Source organism: Saimiri boliviensis, chromosome 8 (assembly GCF_048565385.1).
Source record: "Saimiri boliviensis isolate mSaiBol1 chromosome 8, mSaiBol1.pri, whole genome shotgun sequence".
In the NCBI taxonomy this organism is placed as follows: Eukaryota; Metazoa; Chordata; class Mammalia; order Primates; family Cebidae; genus Saimiri; species Saimiri boliviensis.
The window spans coordinates 30363935-30387493 of NC_133456.1; the positions used below are offsets into that span (position 1 = coordinate 30363935).

At 40.5% G+C, this 23559-nt stretch overlaps 1 protein-coding gene across 1 annotated transcript in view; it reads right to left on the reverse strand.

Moving 5' to 3' along the window:
* Positions 1 to 22985, reverse strand: part of LOC141585356 (DNA polymerase theta-like) — a 29548-nt gene extending 6563 nt beyond the window's left edge. The window contains 9 exon segments of the mRNA XM_074404286.1: positions 768 to 914; positions 1917 to 2009; positions 4247 to 4394; positions 7443 to 7662; positions 11567 to 11675; positions 15614 to 15770; positions 18321 to 18451; positions 21514 to 21693; positions 22486 to 22985. Coding sequence (XP_074260387.1) covers positions 768 to 914; positions 1917 to 2009; positions 4247 to 4394; positions 7443 to 7662; positions 11567 to 11675; positions 15614 to 15770; positions 18321 to 18451; positions 21514 to 21693; positions 22486 to 22804 — 1504 coding nt within the window. The 5' untranslated portion in view covers positions 22805 to 22985.
* Between the last annotated feature and the right edge of the window lie 574 nt (positions 22986 to 23559).

The following is a 23559-nucleotide window of genomic DNA, read 5'->3' on the forward strand; positions in this document are numbered from 1 at the left end:
TGTGGTTTCAAACATCCACTGAGGATATTGGAACATATTCCCCACAAAGAAGGACGACTATATACCAGTTATATAAATATATATACCCCCATACACACCCACATTTCAAATGCATTGAAAATTTTTAACGTTATGAAAAAACATCATATGTAGGGTTGGTACTATCCATGGTTTCAGATATCCACTGGTGGTCTTCAGTGGACAAGGGGAGACTACTATATACAAATAAGTAAACTGAAATATGTTCGTTTTACTCTTGTTTAATCTATCATACAATTTCACTCTGTCCCCGAGGCTGGAGTGCAGTGGCGTGATCTCAACTCACTGCAACCTCCACCTCCCAGGTTTAAGCAATTCTTCCTGCCTCAGCCTTGTGAGAAGCTGGAATTACAGGCGCCCGTCACAACACCTGGGTAATTTTTCTATTTTTAGTAGAGACAGGGTTTCACCATTTTGGCCAGGCTGGTCTTGAACTCCTGACCTCAGGTGACCAACTTGCTTTGGCCTCCCAAAGTGCTGGGATTACAGGCATGAGCCACCATGCCCAGCCCACACAATTACTTTTTTTTGTTTGTTTGAGACGGCATCTCACCCTGTCTCCCAGGCTGGAGTGCAATGGCATGACACCTGGCCCACACAATTTCTTAAAAAGAAATCTAAGGATATTAAGTAAGTTTAACAAGAAATAAATGTACACAAATATAAAATTTAAGACAGCCTGAAAATTTTTGGACGTTTCTTAATAACAGATTATAAACATGAAATACCTGCATGATGAAATGCTACTCCCCATGGTACAGTTTTCTGTAATACAGAGTCCAGTCCTGAAGGCAAACGTCTTAACTGATCCATCACTTCCAGGAGGTCTTTTTGTTCCTGAATTACTGGTGGGAATTCTGAGGATATCACCAATCCTGTCACAAAAAAATTATCAACACTGTTCACTTTTAGTTCAGTCTCTTTAAGTGGTATCTGTCTGAATCATACTAGAGCTTAATAACAGGGAAATGGTTCTGAAACTGCAATATACTATAATCCCCTGGAGATCTTTTAAAAATACTGATGCCTGGTTCTTAATCCTGGACATTGTTGTATAATTGATGTGGCATGTGACCTGGGCATGAAGAATTTTTAAATCTCCCCAGGCAATTCTAAGGTGCACCAAAGTCTAGGAAACTCTAAAGGTAAGACCAAGCCCACAGGCGGGGAATCAAAGGAAACTGCTGAAGGAAGTACAATATCATGGATACTGATTACCACTCAAAGCCCCAAAATCAAACCCTTGCTCAAGGTGTATACCACCAACCAGCAGTATCAGCATCAGAGGGTTTCACCAATCCTGTCACAAAAAAGCCTACTCCTCTGTGAAATTATTCTAGCCTCTTTGGCACTAATCTGGTAGTTAATTACATACTACCCTCTTTTTTTTTTGTCCCTATATGTAAACTTCCCCCCCAGTAAGAGCTTAAAATTGTTTTGAGACAGGGTCTCACTCTGTCACCCAGGCAGAATCACATGTGTGTACAATGGCATAGTCACGGCTCACAGCAGCCTCCACTTCCTCGGCTCAAGCAATCCTCCCACCTCACTCTCCTGGTTAGCTAGGACCAGACGCACATGCCACTATGCCCAGCTAGTATTTTTTTTTTTTTTTTTTTTTCACTTGTAGAGGTAAGGTCTCCTTATGTTACCCAGGCTGGTCTCAAACTCCTGGGCTTAAGCAATCATCCCACCTTGGCCTCCCAAAGTGCTGAGATTACAGGCATGAGCCACCACCCGGCCTTAACTTTCTTAAATGTAGTAAAAGCTTTACATTCTTATATGTTGTGTTTAAAAACTTCCCAGACTTTTGAATTTTTGAACTTGTAAAAGTTTTCATAAAAAGTAAATATAGAGCTGGGCATGGTGGCTCATACCTGTAATCCCAGCACTTTGGGAGTCCAAAGTAGGCAGATCACTTGAATCCAGGAGTTTGAGACCAGCTTGGGAAACGTGGCAAAATCCCATCTCTAAAAAAAGAAACAAACAAATTAGCCAGGCATGGTGGCATGCGCCTGGAGTTCCAGCTACTCAGGAGGCTCAGGTGGGAGGATCACTTGAGCCCATGAGGTTAGAGATTGCAGTGAGCTGAGATTGTGCCACTGCATCCCATCCTAGACAACAAAGCAAGACCCTGTCTCAAAAAGAGAACAAAAGAAAATAAATAAATGTATTTTTTAGAATTATGTGTCAGTGGAAAATAATAGAAATATATGTAAATATATATGACAAACAAAAACATGCATAAATCAAAAACAGTGTATAGAATATACACTTACCTGGCTCATTTTCAATTTTTTTTTTAATTAAATGGGCTGGGGTTCTAGTTTTAAAATTATATGGGTATACAAGTGATCATTTTTTTTAGTATACATCATAAGTTACATACAATGTAAATGTTGCATTTCTCCCCCATCTATGATATGTTGGCCAGGCTGGTCTCAAACTACTGATCTCATGATCCGCTAACCTTGGCCTCCCAAAGTGCTGGGATTATAGGTGTGAGCCACCACGCCTGGCTGTGTGTGTGATTCTTTTCAGTTACACATTCCTTTGGAAACATAAATAAAGATAAGGTTTCTTTTCCCAAAGAAATGTCTACCCGTGAAGTTTTGCATACAATTCAGGGGCTCCAAAGATCAAACTCTCAAAGTCCATGGATCCTGGATAAAGAACTTTAGTATATATCCAGTATTCTAAAAATCTAAAGTTGATTAATCTAAGTTGTGTGTGTGTGTGTGTGTGTGTACACATAGTCTATACTAAGGATGGAATATGATTAGAATCTACCCATCTGACAAAGGGCTACTAACCAGAATCTACAAAGAACTTAAATTTACAAGAAGAAACAACCCCATCAAAAAGTGGTGAAGGATATGAACAGACACTCCTCAAAAGAAGACATTTATGCAGCCAACAAACACATGAAAAGAAGCTCATCATCACTTGTCATTAGATAAATGCAAATCAAAACCACACTGAGATACCATCTCATGCCAGTTAGAATGGCGATCATTAAAAAAATCAAGAGACAGTAGATGCTGGACAGGATGTGGAGAAAGAGGAATGCTTTTACACTGTTGGTGAGAGTGTAAATTAGTTCAACCATTGTGGCAGACAGTGTAGCAATTCCTCAAGGACCTAGAAATAGAAATACCATTTGAACCAGTAATGCCATTACTGGGTATATATCCAAAGGAGTATAAAACATTCTATTATAAAGACACAGGTATGTTTATTGTGCCACTGTTCACAATAGTAAAGACTTGGAACCAACCCAAATGCCCATTAATGATAGACTTGATAAAGAAAATGTGGCCCATATACACCACGGAATACTATGCAGCCATAAAAAAAAAAAAAAGATGAGTTCATATCCTTTGCAGGGACATGGATGAAGCTGGAAACCATCATTCTCAGCAAACTGACACAACAACAGAAAACCAAACACATGTTCTCACTCATAAGTGAGTGCTGAACAATAAAAGCATATGGACACAGGGAGGGGAACATTGCACACTGAGGCCTGTCGGGGGCTGGGGTGGATAGGGGAGAGTTAGCAGGGCGTGGGGGGATTGGGAAGGGATAACAGGAGAAATACCTAATGAAGATGATGAGGGAATGGATGCAGCAAACCACCACGGCACGTGTATACCTGTGTAGCAAACCTGCACATTCTGCACATGTACCCCAGAACTTAATGTATGATAATAAAAAATAACTAAAAATCAGCCGGATGCGGTGGCTTACGCCTGTAATCCCAGCACTTTGGGAGGCCAAGGCGGGTGAATCACGAGGTCAGGAGATCGAGACCATCCTGGTCAACATGGTGAAACCCCGTCCGTCTCTACTAAAAATACAAAAAATTAGCTGGGCATGGTGGTGTGTGCCTGTAATCCCAGCTACTCAGGAGGCTGAGGCAGGAGAATTGCCTGAACCCAGGAGGTGGAGGTTGCAGTGAGCCAAGATTGCGCCATTGCACTCCAGCCTGGGTAACAAGAGCGAAACTCCATCTCAAAAAAAAAAATAATAATAATAACTAAAAATCTAAAACTCAAAGAAGCACAGTTTGGAAAAAAGAATACCACCTAGTGGGCAGGCAGTGGCAATGATGAACAAGAGCCATGTTTTTGCTAATATAACCACTACCGTTACTTTCAAGCAAATGTACTGAACATTGAGGCTTTCCTTTCCATCCATAACTCACCCTCAGCTTGATGATGTAGATTATAAAACTCTCGAGCAATGATATCTGCCAGCTTCTCACACCATTTCTTTGATGGACAAAAAAGTAATACTGAATGCTTATCACGAATTGTCTCATAACATAAACTAACAACATAGTCCTCATCTCCCTAAAAAAGAAAGATAAATAACCACTTCGCTGGTACTGTCAACAGATTCTCACATCAGTTTAAAAGCACTCATTTTCCTTTCTGGGGAAGCTGTTTCTTCTAGAAGGCATAATAAAAATCAGTTACATCTTGAGATTTGAGTGAGAAAGGGGAAAAAAGAAAAAAACGAAGAAAGAGAAAAGAAAAAGAAAAGAAAAACAATCAGTTACAAAGTCAATAACAAAAGAAAAAAGAAAAAAATGAACTCCTTATAATGTAAGTGAAAGAAATACTTTCTGTTCATTCAACTAATACTTACTGAGCTCCAACCCCCAGGCAATGGGGATACAAAACTGGGTAAAAAGAAAGTCAAGATCCTAGTAGTCTAGGAGGTTCTAGTCTCACAGAGAGACACATTAAACTACAGATGTCCCAACTCACAATGGTTGGACTTTATGATTTTTTTATTTTATTTTACAATGGTGCAAAAGCAGTATGCATTCAATAGAAACCATATTTTGAGTGCTTATACAACTCTTCTATTTTTCACTCTCAGCACAGTATTCATTAAATTATGAGCTATTAAACACTTTATTATAAAACAGGCTTGGTGCTAGATGATTTTGCCAAACTACAGGCTAATCTAAATATTCTGAGAACATTTAAGGTAGGCTATTCAGTAAATTAGATGTATTAAATACATGCACAACTTACAATAAGTTTAGCAGGATATAACCCCATCATAAGTCGAAGACAATCTGTACCAATATGAAACACAACAATAATACATACTATTAAAAGAGTTTTGCCAGGCGCGGTGTCTCATGTCTGTAATCCCAGCACTTTGGGAGGCCAAGGTAGGCAGATCACGAGAGCAGGAGTTCGAGACCAGCCTGGCCAACATAGTAAAACCCCATCTCTACTAAAAATACAAAAAATTAGCCGGACATGGTGGTGCGCACCTATAACCCCAGCTACTTGGCAGACGGAGGCAGAAGAATTGCTTGAACCCAGGAGATGGAGGCTGTAGTGAGCGGAGATCGTGCCAATTGCACTCAAGCCTGGTGACAGGGCAATACTCATCTCAAAATAAATAAATAAAGGAGGGGTGGCCCTGCAAATTATCCATACCGGAAGTATGTCAATGTATTTATTAATAACTGGATTAATTCATCCATCTACTCACTCACTAAACAAATATTTACTATATGTCAAATACTGATTTAGGTACTGGGGATGGAGCAGCCAACAAAGCACAAAAAAAGTTCCACCCTCATGATGTTTCTACTCCAGTAGGAAGAGACAGATAATAACAAGAACAAGGTAAGTAAAATACATAGTATGTCTGGTTTTGAAAAGTGCTAAGGGAAAAGAAATAGAGATCGTGTAAGGGAGAACACTATAATTTAAGACAAGGTGGCTTGGGAAGGTCTGAGACAGTGACATTTCAGTAAAAGTCTAAAGGTAAAAGAGTAAACCACAATGATGACCCTAAGGGGAAAGCATTCTAGAAAAACAGAATCTGAGGTAGGAAATTCTTGGAATATTTTTAAAAAAACAGCAAAGAGGCCACTGTGAAGGAAGTGACAGGGACCATAGTAGATAGAGTCAGAGCACTAAGAGGGTTGGGGGTGTAAATCACGTAGGCCTCATAGACCACTATGAAGACACTGGCTTTTATTCTAAATGAAACAGAAAGCCATTTCAAGTTTCTGAGAAGAGGGATAACACGATCTGATGCTCATTTTAAATAGATCACTGGCTCCTGATGTAAGCATACAATGAAAGGGACAAGGTCAGAAGCAGAGGGAACAATTAGGAAATGTTTCAATAATCCAGGTAAGAAGTGTAAGTGGTTCAAAAGGGTAGAGGCACAGACATGGTAAAAGAAGAAAAAAATTAACAGAAGAGTAAATGAATGTGTTCACACATGAATGTATTGAAGTAACCAAGGCATAGCCAGGCGAAATATGGGGCACAGAGCAAACCAACAGCAAGCAAGCAGAAGCTACAAATGCATACCTAGGAAGTTAGTGAAACACATACATTTAGTCCCATTCCCAGTTCTTAAATGACCCTTAGCTGTTTCAGTACTTAGATGCACAACTCTGCATAGAAACAGCAGATGCCTCACTCCACCAATGTAAATGAGTCACTTCTTTAACCACAGGATTGAAATGTATTTGGGAGTATGGGAGGGTACTCATTTACCAAGTGCTTTCTAGATGCCAGATAACTTTTAAAAATCATATTTAATTCTTAAAATATTCAAGATAAGTATCATAATATCCTATTCTACAGGTGAAGATATGAGATTCACATAGGTTTTGTAATTTAACCAGTATCGCAGCCATATCAGCTATCTCTATTAGAGGTAGATGTATCAGACTGCAAAAATAATTTTCTTTCACTCTACTATATATTATACCTACCATTTAACAAAAAGTTGATCTTCCACACTAGCAGTTGGTGTAAACTAAACCATAAGAAAATCTTTTTCTAGTAAAAAGAAAAAGCTACAAAATCAGTTATTTAAAAAAAATTTTTCTATTACATATCAGGAAACATTTATTTAAATTTAAGGTACAACTACATTTTCTCTCTTACCACCACCACCAATATTTTTCTTTTTTTCCAAATGGAGTCTCACTCTGTTGCCTGGGCTGGAGCGCAGTGGCATGATCTCAGCTTACTGCAGCCTCTGCCTCCTATGTTCAAGCAGTTCTCCTGCCTCAGCCTCCCAAGAAGCTAGGATTACAGATGCCTACCAGCACACCCAGCTAATTTTTATATTTTTAGTAGGGACAGGGTGTCACCATGTTGGCCAGAATGGTCTCGAACCCCTGATCTCAAGTGATCCCCCTGCCTCGGCCTCCCAAGGTGTTGGGATTACAGACGTCGCCACCATGCCCAGTTTACCACCAATTCTTTAAAAGAAAACCAATCAGCTTAATATTCATACTAATGAATATGTAACTCCTAATTACATAATTCAGAAATGTTAATTTGCTAGAAAATGAAATCAAACACACAGATACTAATAGTAGTGATATAAATAAATAGATTTACCTTCACTGGTAGCATGGGTTCAAATTCCCTCACAAATTTCATTGAAGAGGAATATATGGAATTTCCAACTTTTACTGACTCCAAAAGTGGTACAGGACAAAAGTCAGTATGGTAGAGTTCAGCATTCAACCAGGAAGCCACAAGCTCCAAATTAGGAAGGGTAGCACTCATGCCAACAATTTGCACAGCATTAGACAGAGAACTAGCTAAATCTGCCTGACTGTAAAAAACAAATGAAAAGAATATTAAAAGATATATACTAAGTTAACAATTAGTGTTGCTAACAATATCCTTGGTTATGTCCTTTGGTACACACATACATACATTTCTTTAGGGTATATATCTAAGAATAAAACTATGGAGTCACAGATTACTGAGTCACAGATTATCTCCTATTTTAATAGATAATGCCACATTGTTTTCCAAAGTAACACCTCCACAATCTATGCGTTTTCTGTTTTTCCACAATCTTATCACCACTTGGTATTGTCAATCTTTTTAATGTTAGCAGTTATAGAGAGTATGTGTTATTTCTTTGAAGAAGTAATTCACAGTTCCCACACAGCTGATGACACTAAGCATGAGTTCATGTGCATGAACCATGTGGATATCCTGTTTCAACAGTCTGTTTTTTTGTCCACTGATACAGTAGGTTGTGTTTTTCTTGTTCATTTGTAGAATTTTTAAATGTCTGGATAGTGACTTTCATTCATTTTTGGATCTGTTTTTACCATTTTATCAGGCTTTCTGTTGCATTATTTCTTTTCTTTTTTTTTTTTTTTGAGACAGGGTCTAGCTCTGTCACCCAGGCTAAGGCACAATCTCAGCTCACCGAAACCTCCACCTCCAGGGTTCAGGTAATTCTTACGCCACCTGAGTAGCTAGGATCGCAGGCATGCATCACCACACCCAGACAAACTTTGTATATTTAATAGAGACAGGGTTTTGCATGTTGGCCAGGCTCATCTTGAACTTCTGGCCTTAAGAGATCTGCCTGCCTTGGCCTCCCCAAATGCTGGGATTACTGCAGGCATCCCCAAACTTTTTAGACAGGGGACCAGTTCACTGTCCCTCAGACCGTTGGAGCGCCGCCACATACTGTGCTCCTCTCACTGACCACCAATGAAAGAGGTGCCCCTTCCTCAAGTGCGGCGGTGGGGGCGGATAAATGGCCTCAGGGGGCCGCAGTTTGGGGACGCCTGGATTACAGGCATCAGCCACCATGCTTGGCCTTTTTTCTAAGTTATTGGAATGGATAATTAAATAATTGATTCTCAGTCTCTCTTCCTTAATAATATGAACATTTTATGCTATCAATTTCCCTTAAAAAAAAAAAAAACAACTTTTGCTACCCTTCACAAGTTTTATTAAGAGACATTTTAATTATACTTCCAGTTCAAATTATTTTCGAATTTCTGTTGTAATTACTTTTTTGACCTAAAAATGTATCAAAAATGTGTTTATTTCCAGTCAGGTAGACATTTTCTAGTTATGCTTTTCTTATAGCTAAATTCACTATTTTAGAAAACCAATGATATGAATCCACTAGACTATGTTAAGACTTGCTTTACAGTCCAGCATATGGAAAACTTTTTAACAAATGTTCCATGTGTAACTGAAATGAACATGTATTCTGCTGTTTTGAGGTAACTGTTCAATATATATCCATTAGGTCAACTTTGCTGATTAATCATATTTTCTATATCCCAAGTGATTTAAGATGGAGGCAGTTATCTGCTTGTTCTATCACAAGAGAGATGTGTTCAATTCTCCCTTAACTTTTTGAAAAGAACCTTTGGAGTACCCAGCACAACGACTAAAAATAGACCAACACACATCGGTATTAAATTTCACAGCGCTATGGCTGAAGGAAAAGTACTTCCAGTTTTGACTCTTAGACCTGGACAGTCCGTGAAATAATTATGGAGGCTGGGCGCAGTAGCTCACGCCAGTAATCCTAGCACTTTGGGAGGCCAAGATGGATGGATCATCTGAGGTCAGGAATTTGAGACCAGCCTGGCCAACATGGTGAAACCCCGTCTCTACTAAAAATACAAAAATTAGCCCGATGTGGTGGCAGGCACCTATAATCCCAGCTACTTGGGAGGCTGAGAATCGCTTGAATCCATGAGGCAGAGGTTTCAGTGAGCCGAGATTGCTCCACTTCACTCCAGCCCGGGGAAAGTGCGGAAAAAAAAAATTAAATTAAAAAAAAAAAGGAAAAAGGAAAAAAGCGCAAAACTCTGTCTCAAAATTAAAAAAAAAAAAAAGAAAAAGAAAAATAATTATGAGGCATTTTCAGACATGCAAGTTCTCCAAAACGTTATACCTATGTGCGTTCACTGAAATAAAGCAGAAGTTCCTGGAAGATATTCCCCCCAAAATGAGAAGGTAAATTAACACAGACATGTAGTCAAAAAATGGATAGGGGAAGGGAATCCCAAAATGATTGCTATATAGCACATATATAGATTAACCACTTATCTAGATTGTAACAACTTGAAGGGCTTTAAGAAAATCTTCAAGAAGATGACTGGTAGAATAGCAAATGTGGTAGAATACACAACTAGGGAATAGGCTAGGGATACATTAGCTATAAGTATGTGGAAAACCAAGCCATCAAACAAAAAAGACAGTTATTAATTTCAGAGAAAAGAAAAAGTTGTTTAGAAAAGCAAAAGTAATCATATTATGCTACAGCCCAGTTACTAATGTTATTTACACAGTCACAATAGTGTAACACTGAATAATGATCTAAGCAAAATGATAACCTACATCTATTTGAAGAATGTGAAGGTAATGAGAGAATAAGGAGAGACTGCAGAGAAGGGAGGAGAAGATTGGGTAGCAGTGAGTAAAGAATTTAAAAGAAAGCGAGATCTTCATTTTTCATAGTAAAAGTCAGTATACAAAGTCTAAAATTAAAAAATTAAGTAGCCACAGTTAGAGATGCTGCTGTAAACATTTTTAAAAAGCTAGAAGAGGGCCAGGCACGGTGGCTCACTCCTGTAATTCTAGCACTTTGGGAGGCTGAGGTGGGTGGATTACCTGAGGTCAGGAGTTAAAGACCAGCTTGGCCATCATGGTGAAACCCCATCTTTAAATAAATAACTAAATAACTAAATAAATAAATAAAGGCCGGACATAGTGGCTCACGCCTATAATCCAAGCACTTTCGAGGCCAAGGCGGGTGGATCACCTGAGGTCGGGAGTTCAAGATCAGCCTGACCAACATGGTGAAATCTCATCTTTTAAAAAAACAATAAATAGGCTGGGCGAGGTGGCTCATGCCTGTAATCCTAGCACTTTGGGAGGCCAAGGCGGGCGGATCACCTGAGGTCAGAATTTCGAGACCAGTCTGGCCAACATGGTAAAACCCTGACTCTAAAAAAAAAAAATATATATATATATATAAACAATTATAAATAATAAATAAATAAAATAAAAAGCTAGAAGAATTGAAAGGTAGTTCCCTCTGAGAAGTGAGGGCTAAGAAAATACTATTTTTCAAAATTAGCCTGACTACTTAAATTATATATACAAATGACAAATACAGAACCAGGATTTCTAGAAATCTGTAACAAAAATGTATACACTGAAAGGGTGAGCAGTCAGAAAATTAAGAATGTTTACAAAGTAATCTAAAATCAGTTTTAATCTGAAATACTTTTCCTGTGGTTGTTAGAGACATGGTCTTGCCCTGTTGCTCTGGCTAGAGTAAAGTGGCACAATCATAGCTCATTGCAGCCTGAAACTCTTGGGCTCAAGTAATCCTCCTGCCTCAGCCTCCTGAAGAGCTGGGACTACAGGTATGTGCCATGATGCCCAGCTAATTTTTTTTTTATTATTATTTATAGAAGTGGGGTCTCATTGTGTTGCCCAGGCTGGTCTGGAACTTGGGCTCAAGTGATCCTCCCAACTCAGCCTTCCAAAGTGTTGGGATTACAGGTGTGAGCCACCCTGCCTGGACTGACTTCTTCTGGAACAAAAACAAACTACTTTACATGAGTTTTTCTCAATGTGAAAAATATTACACTCCTTTAATTTATTTAACTCGTGTACTTTTCAGACACTTTTTCAACGTGGTTTGAAATCTCAGGAACTTAGTTGTTTCAAATACTCACGAAGATGCTGTTTTCTGAGTAATACAGCAAATCTTGGTCAGCAAAAGTTCCAGCAGATACCCTCGGTGAGAGTCTCCCAGCATATGTTATTCATCCACAACAACCATTCCTAAAAAGATTTTCCAGATACTAGGTTTTTACAGAATCTCACATCCACATAATTTTTTCCAACTTTTATTTCACTCTATTTTATTTCCTTTATATCAACTTTTATTTTAGATTCCGGGGGTACATGTGCAGGTTTGTTACTTGGGTATTCTGTGTGATGCTAAGGTTGGGAGTACAAATGATTCCATCACCCAGATACTTAGTAATAGTACCCTATCATTAGTTAGTTAGTTTTTCAACCTTTGTTCCCCTCTAGTAGTCCCCAGTTTCTGTTGTTGCCATCTTTATGTCCATGAATACTCAAAGTCTAGTTCTCACTTAAAAGTGAGAACATGCAGTACTTGGTTTTCTGTTCCTGCATTAATTGGCTTAGGATAATGGCTCCAGCTGCATCCATATTGCTTTACTACAAAGGACATGATTTCCTTCTTTTCATGACTGTGCCAAGAAGAAATTTAAAAGATTCAGTATCTTACACCGCACAGTATGTAGCTGTCATTATACTACATTGCAAGTGATGCAAACTCCAAACGATAGAGCAAAAATCAGATTCCTCATAATGGGCAATTCTTTTCCAAGATGTTTCAGGTATTACAGGCAGTCGTACTACAAGGTATTCTGGATCTAAAATCAATTATTAATCGGGGCTAAACAAACTCAGGGAAAACTGCCTCTTATTATTCTTCTCAATTGCCAACTTCACTGAAATAAAAATACAATGACATATCAAAGACATCTATGGCAGTTAGTCAGTATACTGACTTTTCAGTGGGAAAACAGACATACACATGTTAGAAAGCAGCTTAGGAAAAACAGAATAGAGTCCAGAAGAAAAAGATAATTTAAAGAGTTTTTTTTTTTAAATATGGTAGGCTAGTGAGTCACCCTACTGCAAAACATAAATATGATTACTATGTCCTTCACTACTTGGAGAATTTAACCAATGTATATACTTGGAATAATTCTTTTTTTTTTTTTTTTTTTTTTTTTTGAGACGGAGTTTCGCTCTTGTTACCGAGGCTGGAGTGCAATGGTGCGATCTCGGCTCACCACAACCTCCGCCTCCTGAGTAGCTGGGATTACAGGCACGTGCCACCATGCCCAGCTAATGTTTTGTATTTTTAGTAGGGGCGGGGTTTCACTGTGTTGACCAGGGTGGTCTGGATCTCTTCACCTCGTGATCCACCCGCCTCGGCCTCCCAAAGTGTTGTGGACCGTCCGGGACGGGTAGGCATGTCTGCCCGGGGGTCTCTCGACCTGCAAGAGGGTCCCAATACCTGGAAGAGGGAGTGCGCCTGGAAAATTAATAGAGCGAGAGAAAGCGAGGCGTCTGGAGGGCTGATAGGCTGTGCCTAAACAGCAAATTTTATTTTTCAAAGGCCAGGAATAAATACACTTTCTTGGCTCTGGTTTACTTCATAGTAAGAGGAATGTAAATGTATGCCTCACATGGCCTATACAATAGAGAAGTCAAAAACACAATGGTGGCAAGAGGAAATGCAAATGTATACCTTACATGGCCTATACAATAGAGAAGTCAGATATGCAATCAGTGGTTGTAAAAAGTAACAGAATTTCCTGTGATCACAAAGCTTGTTTACATCCAGATATTATTCCTCCTGGCTGCAGGTATCTCTGGTTTGATCTTGTTTTAGAACTGAGATGTGAAAAGGTTTTCTGGTTTTGCTTATCAGAATATCTTTTAGCGGGATTCTCCTTTGTCTACTCCTAACTCAACTTTACTCAATTTCCCCATTCAGGAATCTCTGAGTCAGGAATCAAAGCCATCCATTATGGTGGCATTTGCTTTGCAAATATCGACAGTTAAACCATTAGGCAGTCAGGTAAGTAAAGAAAAGGTTAAAACTTATTCTTAAAGAGAGAGTCATAAAAAGGTTAAAAGAAGGAACTGGTTGCCAGCAGGGGGTCACTCAGTCTAGCAGCAAGGCATAGTTTTAGGCCCAAACGATATTGTGGTTAATATTAGAAACTGATCATTCATCTTTCAGTTCCTGTCTGTATTTCCGGATAGCTCGACTGCCTCCAGTAGGAAACTGTGTTTGGGATCAAACTCACCTTATAGTGAGACTCACGCCTTTTAGGGGTCTCACACGGGATTGTTCCCCACACCAAAGTGCTGGGATTACAGGCTTGAGCCACCGCGCCCAGCTGGAATAATTCTTAATAATTACTGTAGGCCGGGCTCCGTGGCTCACGCCTGTAATCCCAGCACTTTGGGAGGCCGAGGCGGGTGGATCACGAGGTCAAGAGATCAAGACCATCCTGGTCAACATGGTGAAACCCTGTCTCTACTAAAAATACAAAAAATTAGCTGGGCGTGGTGGCGCGTGCCTGTAATCCCAGCTACTTAGGAGGCTGAGGCAGGAGAATTGCCTGAACCCAGGAGGCAGAGGTTGTGGTGAGCCGAGATCGCGCCATTGCACTCCAGCCTGGGTAACAAGAGAGAAACTCCATCTCAAAAAAAAAAAAAAAAAAAAAAAAAAAAAAAAAAAAAAAAAAAGGCCGGGCGCGGTGGCTCAAGCCTGTAATCCCAGCACTTTGGGAGGCCGAGGCGGGTGGATCACGAGGTTAAGAGATTGAGACCATTCTGGTCAACATGGTGAAACCCCGTCTCTACTAAAAATACAAAAAATTAGCTGGACATGGTGGTGCGTGCCTGTAATCCCAGCTACTCGGTTGGCTGAGGCAGGAGAATTGCCTGAACCCAGGAGGCAGAGGTTGTGGTGAGCCGAGATCGCGCCATTGCACTCCAGCCTGGGTAACAACAGCGAAACTCCGTCTCAAAAAAAAAAAAAAAAAAGAATTACTGTAAATTCAGTATCAACCAATACTTTCTTTAAACATTTTCATAACAACATAGTTTCCACATGTACTGGTGTTCCCCCACCCCAAATTCTCCCCACCAAAAGACAACTTTCTGGTGAAAAGGAATTTGAGGAGACAATAGACAACTTCCTAATGAAACATAATGATGTTCTTTTTCCTATCAGTAAGCTATCTCCAAAATTGTACTGTCTGAGGAGTTATTTCAACACTTACTCGTTTCTTCACGAAAAAAACCAAAAACCAAAAAAAAACTATTCTGCCTACTATGTGCTAGGTACTGTGCTGGGTGTATTGGAAATAGCACTTACTAGGGGTCTACTGCAACTCTCAAAATATTTAAACTACAATGGAGTCACAGGTGATAATATAATTTTGATACAAATCAATTGAAATTTTTCCCTCCAAGCTGTATAAAGCATAGCCCATGTCTTATGCATCTTTGATTTCCACCCTCCACCCCTACCCTACCATAACTTTACCATGGTATTTTTAAGTTCACCAGGCTCTCAATAAATAGCTGATATTCTTGCTACTTCCACAGCTGCAATCCTTCTACTGCTGTTGCTACCTCTACATAACGGCCTTTCCATAATGGCAAAAAATGCATTAAGATAGAAAATCTTCCCAGAACCCCAAGCTCAAATACAGTATCAGTTTCAGCAAGTCCCTGCCACTTCCATGCTAAATGGTAGCCTCTGGGTCCAAGCCCAAAATAGGCATCATAGCACCAGAATATAATAACAAAAACGCATATACACTAACAGCAAAAATGACAGATCTGGCCCAGCAGGCTTCCTTCTACTCCTGGTAAGATTTAGATAAGAAAGAAGCAAGGAGAAATTATTGAGGGCTCAAGAATATCCTCTACGTTTTGTAAAGTACAAACATGCAACGTAATGGAGTCAGTAACAGCAGCAGGACACAAAACTTATAAACACAGAGTTCCTAACATTACAGATGCCAATTCTTGCCTTTAGAAGTAGATGGTAGACAACAGAAAAACAAATGGGACCTACAGAAATCACAAAAGCTCCACTTCCTTCCATCAAAAATAGCAACAGAAAGTATTTACTTCTTTTCTAACTTTCTTACCTAACAGATCCATCTTATTTTCCTCTATAAGGCGACTGATCAGACCATTGGCTCTTTCAATTGTGCAGACTGCAACATCCAAGGAAGAGAAATGCCTTGCTGGACAGATGCGGCCCATATAACTGTCTACTTTTATTCCGACTTCCTGAAACAGACTCTGAATTGAGTAAAAAGAAACAATACAGGAGAAAAAACTTGAAATTCAAGAGGTATAGACAGGTTCTATCCCAGAACATAGACATAAGTATCTAAAGACATCAGATTACTGTCATGAGTTGTTTCTGGACAGGACACACTGGTTCTTTTTAGAATCATATGCTAAAAATATAAAGTTTAGAACTGGCAAAACTTAGATTTCTGTTAAGAGTCAAATAAAATTACACTATTTTAATGAAAGCATAATAATCTAAAAAGTTCTAAGAGCTATTGATAGGAATTAAAATGGGAGAAAAACTACCTTAAGCACTAACATTTTAAATCTAATAAATAGCAAGAAACTAGCTGTAACACTTGAAGAAATAAACTTATAACTCACGAGAAAAATAGTCTCATTATCCTAGTAATGACCAATTTTTTAATGTAATTGGAAGAAAAGTTTTTAAAAGTAAAATTCAGTGGGACTTTTATAATAATTTTTGTTTGTTTGTTCAACTTTTAACTAACACACCTTTCAACAAAAAGGATCCTTTCATCATTTTGTTAGTTTGGGTCTAAGTTGAAAGATGTTACCATGTAGGACCAGGTTTGTTGGCTATTTGGCCTCTGAAATAACTTAAAAAGATTTATAGAATCACAGAAATTTAGAGTTGTTCATTCAACAAAATTTTCCCCTGAGTGTTTGCCGAGTTAACCCACAGTGCTAAGGGTTAACATCCTAATTTTACACATGAAAAAAAACGAGGCCCAGTAGGTTACGTGCCTGGCCTAAAGACACAGTGGCAAAACTGGGAATAGAATCCACATTTCTTTAACAATCAGTATACCGATCTTTCCATTCCAAAAGCACATACTTTTTACTGCAGAAATCACAACAGTAAATTTATTCCCTTTAATAAAACACCGCACTTGTGAAAATGCCCTAAAAACTGTGAGCATCATGTTGATGTAAACTGTTAGTCATTTTTGCAGAACAGAGGAACAGATCACACACCTGGAGCTTTATCTTGACCTTCATCCCCTAAATATTCCTAAATGGCCCTCTCAATTAGGACAGAGTATGCTTCCTTTTTTTTTTTTTTTTTTTTGAAATAGAGATGGTGTTTCATCATGTTAGTGTTCCTCAGGCTAGTCTCTAACTCCTGACCTCAGGTGATTTGCCTGCCTCAGCCTCTCAAAGTTCTGGGATTACAGGCATGAGCCACCCCACCCACCCATGGATATGCTTCCTTAAACATTCTTTCCTTTCTATGCTTCAGTCTAGTCCTACTGTTCAGTTACATGCTCATTCTCAATGTGCATGTTTATTTGCTAAAGTATTCTGTTTACCTCCTAAGAAAAGGTTTACACATTTTTACGCAATTTTCACCAGTTCTTTTGATTTGATGGCCCCTTCTGCTTGATGCAATAATTTTTTTTGTAATTTACTTCTGTAAATTTAAAACAATTTTTTTTTTTTTTTTTTGAGACAGAGTCTCACTCTGTTGCCCAGGCTGGAGTGCAATGACAAAGTCTCAGCTCACTGCAACCTCTGTCTCTCGGGTTCAGGCAATTCTCCTGCCTTAGCCTCCCAAGTAGCCATTATCATAGGTGTGCGTGACCATACCCATCTAATTTTTGTATTTTTAGTAGGGACGGGGTTTCACCATGTTGGCCAGGCTAATCTCGAACTCCTGACCTCAGATGATCCATCCGCCTCAGTCTCCCAAAGTGCTGGGATTACAGGCATGAACCAACACGCCCAGCCCTCTTCTGTGAATTTTTAATATTTTTAGCAGTCACCTCTTTTTTCTGTTGAGACAGAGTTTCGATCTTGTTGCCCAGGATGGAGTGCAATGGCACAATCTGGGCTCACTGCAACATCCACTTCCCAGGTTCAAGCAATTCTCCTGTCTCAGCCTCCCAAGTAGCTGGGATCACAGGCATGCGCCACCATGCACAGCTAATGTTGTAATTTTAGTAGAGACAGTGTTTTTCTATGACGGTCAGGCTGGTCTCAAACTCCTGATCTCATGTGATCTGCCCACCACAGCCTCCCAAAGTGCTGGGATTACAGGTGTAAGCCACCATGCCTGGCCTGCAGTCACCTCTTAAAGCTACATGGGGCACAATAAAGAAACTTTGGGCCGGGCGCAGTGGCTCAATCCTGTAATCCCAGCACTCTGGGAGGCCAAGGCGGGTGGATCACAAGGTCAAGAGATCAAGACCATCCTGGTCAACATGGTAAAACCCCGTCTCTACTAAAAATACAAAAAAATTAGCTGGGCATGGTGGCGCGTGCCTGTAATCCCAGCTACTCAGGAGGCAGAGGCAGGAGAATTGCCTGAACCCAGGAGGCGGAGGTTGTGGTGAGCCGAGATCGCGCCACTGCACTCCAGCCTGGGTAACAAGAGCGAAACTCCGTCTCAAGAAACAAACAAACAAACAAACAAAAAACACAAAACAAAAAACTTTGTTTTCCACTTGCTTTTGTAATTCTATTTCAAATGAATGAAGCCAAGGATGACAATACTGAGCCTGTCACTATTTCAAACTTAGTAAAAAACATTACCTGGAGATAGTATTTCTTCCCTTTAGCCACAGAAACAAAGGGAAAAATAAACAAAGCTTTCTTCCGCATTTCCAAAACCCGTTTCAAAATAAGTAATTCTGCCACAAGAGTCTTCCCAGCACTTGAAGGAGCTAAAACATGATCGTAACACAAGATTATAAGAAAAAAGTAATATTTGGTATACTTTATTAATAAACGTTTTAAGCAATGTGCAGTACTACAGCGCATAAGGCTCCTCTATCACTAAGGCCGCAATAGCATTTAAAACCTTTATACCCTGAAATGCCCTTTACTTTAAACCAGCTGTGTAAATAGTTTCACTAAAAACAGTGTAAACAAATCTTCATATCAACAATATATGATGAATACTATTGAGTATCTAATTGATACCTAAAGATCCTTTCCTTTAACTACCAAATGGTTAAAAGGCCTGCTTCAAGGAAGTAGATGAACAACTTTATCATGATAGGTACTGTGATCCAAGTAAGGAAAAGAGCTGGGCGCAGTGGCTAATGCCTGTATTCCCAGCACTTTGGGAGGCCGAGGCCAGAGGATCATTTCAGGAGTTTGAGACCATCCTGGACAACATGATAAAACCCCATCTCTATTATTACAAAAAAAAAAAAAAAAAAAAAAAAGCCAGGCATGGTGGTGGGCACCTGTAGTCCCAGCTACTCGGGAGGCTGAGGCAGGAGAATTACTTGAACCCAGGAGGCAAAGATTGCAGTGAGCTGATATCGTGATACTACACTCCAGCCTGGGTGACAGAGCAAGACTCTGTCTCAAAAAAAAAAGGTGAGGAAAGGAGCTGCAAGGAATCTTATGAGAAGGGAAGAAAGAAAACAAGAGGAGGCTGGGGGCGGTGGCTGATGTCTACAATCCCAGCAATGTGGGAGGCCGAGAAGGGTGAGGTGGTATGTGCCTGTAATTCCAGCTACTTGGGAGGCTGAGGCTTGAGAATTACTTGAACCCAGGAAGTGGAGGCTGCAATGAGTTACGATCATGCCACTGCACTCCAGCATGGGTGACACAGCAAGACTTTGTTTCAAAAAAAAAAAAAAAAAATATTAAGAGGAAAGGAATGCCATGCCTAAGAAACAGCATGTGGTGCAAAGGCCTAGAAGAAAGACTGGCATGTTCAGATGACACAGTAAGTAGTTTAGTAAGTGTGGAGTATAAAGTACGCCAAGGGTGTAAAAGAAGAGATAATGAAAGTGCCACAGGAAGGGTTTACTATCCCACCATTTAAGAAGTTTAAACCTTGTCCTGAAAGCAATGCAGAGACTGATGAGCTTTATGAAAAGGAGTGATAAAATCATATGTGTACTTTATGAAGATCACTTTGGACTGGGCACAGTGAATCATGCCTACAATCCCAAAACTTTGGGAGGATCACTTGAGCCAGCAGTTCAAGATCAGCCTGGACAACACAATTACACCCCCATATCTACAAAAAATTCAAACAAAATTTTTTTTTTTTAAAGACCACTTTGGCTGTAGGAGCAGACCAATATCAGAGGAAAAGGAAGAACTAGTTTCAAAGCTGCTGCATAATCTAGAAGAAAGATGATAATGAGCTGTACCAGGTAATGGACCTAAAAACAGAAAGGAGTCAGAAGCGAGAGATATATGACGTAACAGACACAGGACTTAGTGATTAATTGTACAAGCTGGTGACCAAAGCTCTGAATGATACCCAAGTTTCAGTTTCAAGCAATTGAAATGGTCAAGCTATTATGCCATTGCCACTAACTATGACTTCTAAGCATTTATGAGTATTTTCTATTTTATTTTTGGTAATGTCCTTTCACAATACAAATACTTTACATGTGCCAAAAAGTTTCTGAGCTCTCATATATGAAATAATGTAATACTCCCTAAGTACTACCAAGGTACTCACCAACATACTCACCAACACATGGACACTCTCTCGCTCTTCCTAAGTGATCTGTGAGGCTACATAGCCAGTGATAGTTTTCAAATCTAACCAGTCTAATTCCACTGCCTGAACGTATATCTGCTCTTAATTCTTTAACTCATAATTTCAGAGAAAACTGACACAAAGGAATTGCATCTTATCAAAAGATTAAAGTAGCGTAGTAAGCATGGGTTAAAAATTGCATATGTCACAGTTGCCCTTGAAAACCCACATAAATTGTTTTAAATAAATTTTATGAAGTATATTACATATTGTTTGTGTATACAACTCTGTACAAACAGGTCAATTTATGACTGGGCGTGGTGGCTCACACCTATAATCCCAGCACTTTGGGAGGCTGAGGTGGGTGACTCACTTGAGGTCAGGAGTTCGAGACCAGCCTGGCCAACATGGTAAAAACCTTGTCTCAACTAAAACTACAAAAGTAGCCGGGCCTGGTGGTCCACGCCTGCAATCCCAGCTACTTGGGAGGCTGAGGCAGGAGAATCACTTGAAGCTGGGAGCTGGAAGTTGCAATGAGGCCAGATAGAGCCACTTCACTCCAGCCTGGAGCAAGACTCTGTCTCTAAAAAGTCAATTAACAAACATACAATGTATAATGTTCATACCCTGAAAAGCAACCAGGATCAAATGGAGGAAGAGCAGATTTATATCTCCCATTGCAAACTCACTGGGATATATGTATGTTGAGCATGATGATGGCAAGTGGAATTGCCCACTCTTTTTTTTTTTTTTTTTTTTTGAGACGGAGTTTCGCTCTTGTTACCCAGGCTGGAGTGCAATGGCACGATCTCGGCTCACCGCAACCTCCACCTCCTGGGTTCAGGCAATTCTCCTGCCTCAGCCTCCTGAGTAGCTGGGATTACAGGCACGCGCCATCATGCCCAGCAAATTTTTTGTATTTTTAGTAGAGACGGGGTTTCACCATGTTGACCAGGATGGTCTCCATCTCTTACCTCGTGATTCACCCGCCTCGGCCTCCCAAAGTGCTGGGATTACAGGCTTGAGCCACCGCGCCCGGCTTGCCCACTCTTTAATTTGTCATTTTTCTTGCTTCCCCCGCTTCATAGTCACATAACAAAACTTTTGTAATTTAAATATAAATAAAACTCCACTTTTTACACATATTTTAAGATTTTCTCTAGTTTTAAAGCACTGCCTCATTCACCTTTTAAAAGAACCATAACTACTTCAATGGAGTACTCTTTGACTCATATCTGATAAACAGTAATTAGTTTACATAAATTTGGATACCTGAATAGACTAAATTCTTTCCTTCCAGGACTTGTCCGAGCAAAAGGCACTCTGCCTGCCATTCAAACATCTTTTTTACACCAAAACTGTGGTATTTCTCCAGAACTGCTTTAGGAAGTCCCCAATTTGCCAACAGTAGCTTGTCTATTTGGCAGTCGGGAGCTGTAGGCTTGCATTCTCCTTTTAGGAAAAAGAAAAAATTAAAATTTACTTCTAATATATGAGTTTACAGTTAGCCCTTCACTGTGTGTTGGAATTTCTGTGTTGAAATGAAGCTATTTAAAGCACATCCTGACTTCAACAATCTTATGTGAAACTGACCATGTATAGAAAAGTAATAAACTGTTATTTAAGACATATGATAAAAACAATTCCTTACAAGCCTCAAACAAACAAACAAAAACCCCTGTGCAATACACAGTAGATAAAGTCTTCGAATTACGGGCGGAGTGGGGGGAGGAGGAGAATATGGAAATATTACAAAGTTTAGTTAGGTAAGTTTCTATTTGTAAGTTTTAGTTCCATGACGGACCGCACAACTAACGATTTTTAAAAATTGGGTAGACATCCACCAGACACCCAACCAATCTCATTACGAATCCCTGGACGCCAAACAGCCTGTGCTATCCTCCAGGCCCAACCATCCGGTCTTAAGGATCTGCAAGGAGCACTGGGTACTATGAGGAGCGAGCCCTCCAACAGGTGCTGGTATTTTGGCTAACTAGCAAGTTGATTCTGTAAAGGTCGAAAGATCCAGAAGCCACGTGAACATTAATACCAGGCGACCGCTGAAAACACGCGTATGTCTGAACAGAAAGTGACCTGCCACACCAGGCCCGAGTCACAGAGAAGGGGAACAGAAGCCCAATGGGGTATGCAATCAAGCAAGCCCCGTGGGGGGTGGACACCTCCCGACCCGTGGCCCGGCGGAGCTGCCCCCGTCGCCCGCGGCCTCCCGGGTTCCCGGAGCACCTGCGGTGGCGGCTGACTGACGGCCGCGGTCCTTCAGGCAGCGACCCAGGCCCGGCGGCGGGCTCAGCACGGTCCGGGAGAGGAGCTGGGGGCTGGCACTGCTGTCACCGCTGCTTCCCGACAACGAATCTGAGTCTGACTCTGAACGCCGCCGTTTCCCACTCCGACGCAGAAGATTCATGGCAAACCCTTCTCGGACGATCAGAGCAGGCCACAGTCCCAGCGTCCTCCCACTCGGGAGAACCCCGGCCTGCCGACGGGTGCTGCCATCTTCCCGCCTGTCTTCAAACTCAAACCTTTCGGCCCGCCCAGGAACCATAGAGTTCTCCGTGGCTTAAGTAACCCGTAAAAACATAGAGTCGTGGGGAAGGAGCGGCTCTCACTGGTGTCTAAGACTTCTGGCTTCCGGCCTCCGGCCTCCATTGTTAGTGAATATGAGACGTAAAGAGGAAAGCCATAAAGTCGTGGGGAAGGAGCGGCTCTCGCTGGTGTCTAAGACTTCCGGCCTCCGGCCTCCGTTGTTAGTGAATATGAGACGTAAAGACGAAAGCCATAGAGTCGTGGGGAAGAAGCCGCTCTCGCTAGTGTCTAAGACTTCCGGCCTCCGGCCTCCGTTGTTAGTTAATATGAGACGTAGATTAAAGAGGAAGAATACAGAATCTACAGTTATAACCGTAATTCCCGTCCCTTTTTATCCATTTCTGGTTTGAATAGGAAGGCCATGCTAACTTCATAAAGTGGGTTGCCCCTAGTAGGTAGATGAGGGAAGTAGTTCTTCTTAACGTGTTGGTATTTTGTAAAAAATTATTTCACATTGCGAAGGATTATGCAAGAGAGCCTAGGGTTTCTAATGGAGCCTAATTTTCCCCTTTCTCCCAGTGTATGATGGCAGAGCAGGGCTATTTCTGAACGCGATTTCCATTGTAGCCAGCATGCACTGTGAGGAATATGTGATGAGGAATTGGGGATTGCTGGCCGACAGACCCCTGAAACAGCTGTATGAACGCCGCGAGGACGGGGCTCTGAATGTACCTCAGGGATCGTTATGAGCCAAGAGCTTAGTAAGGGATCTGT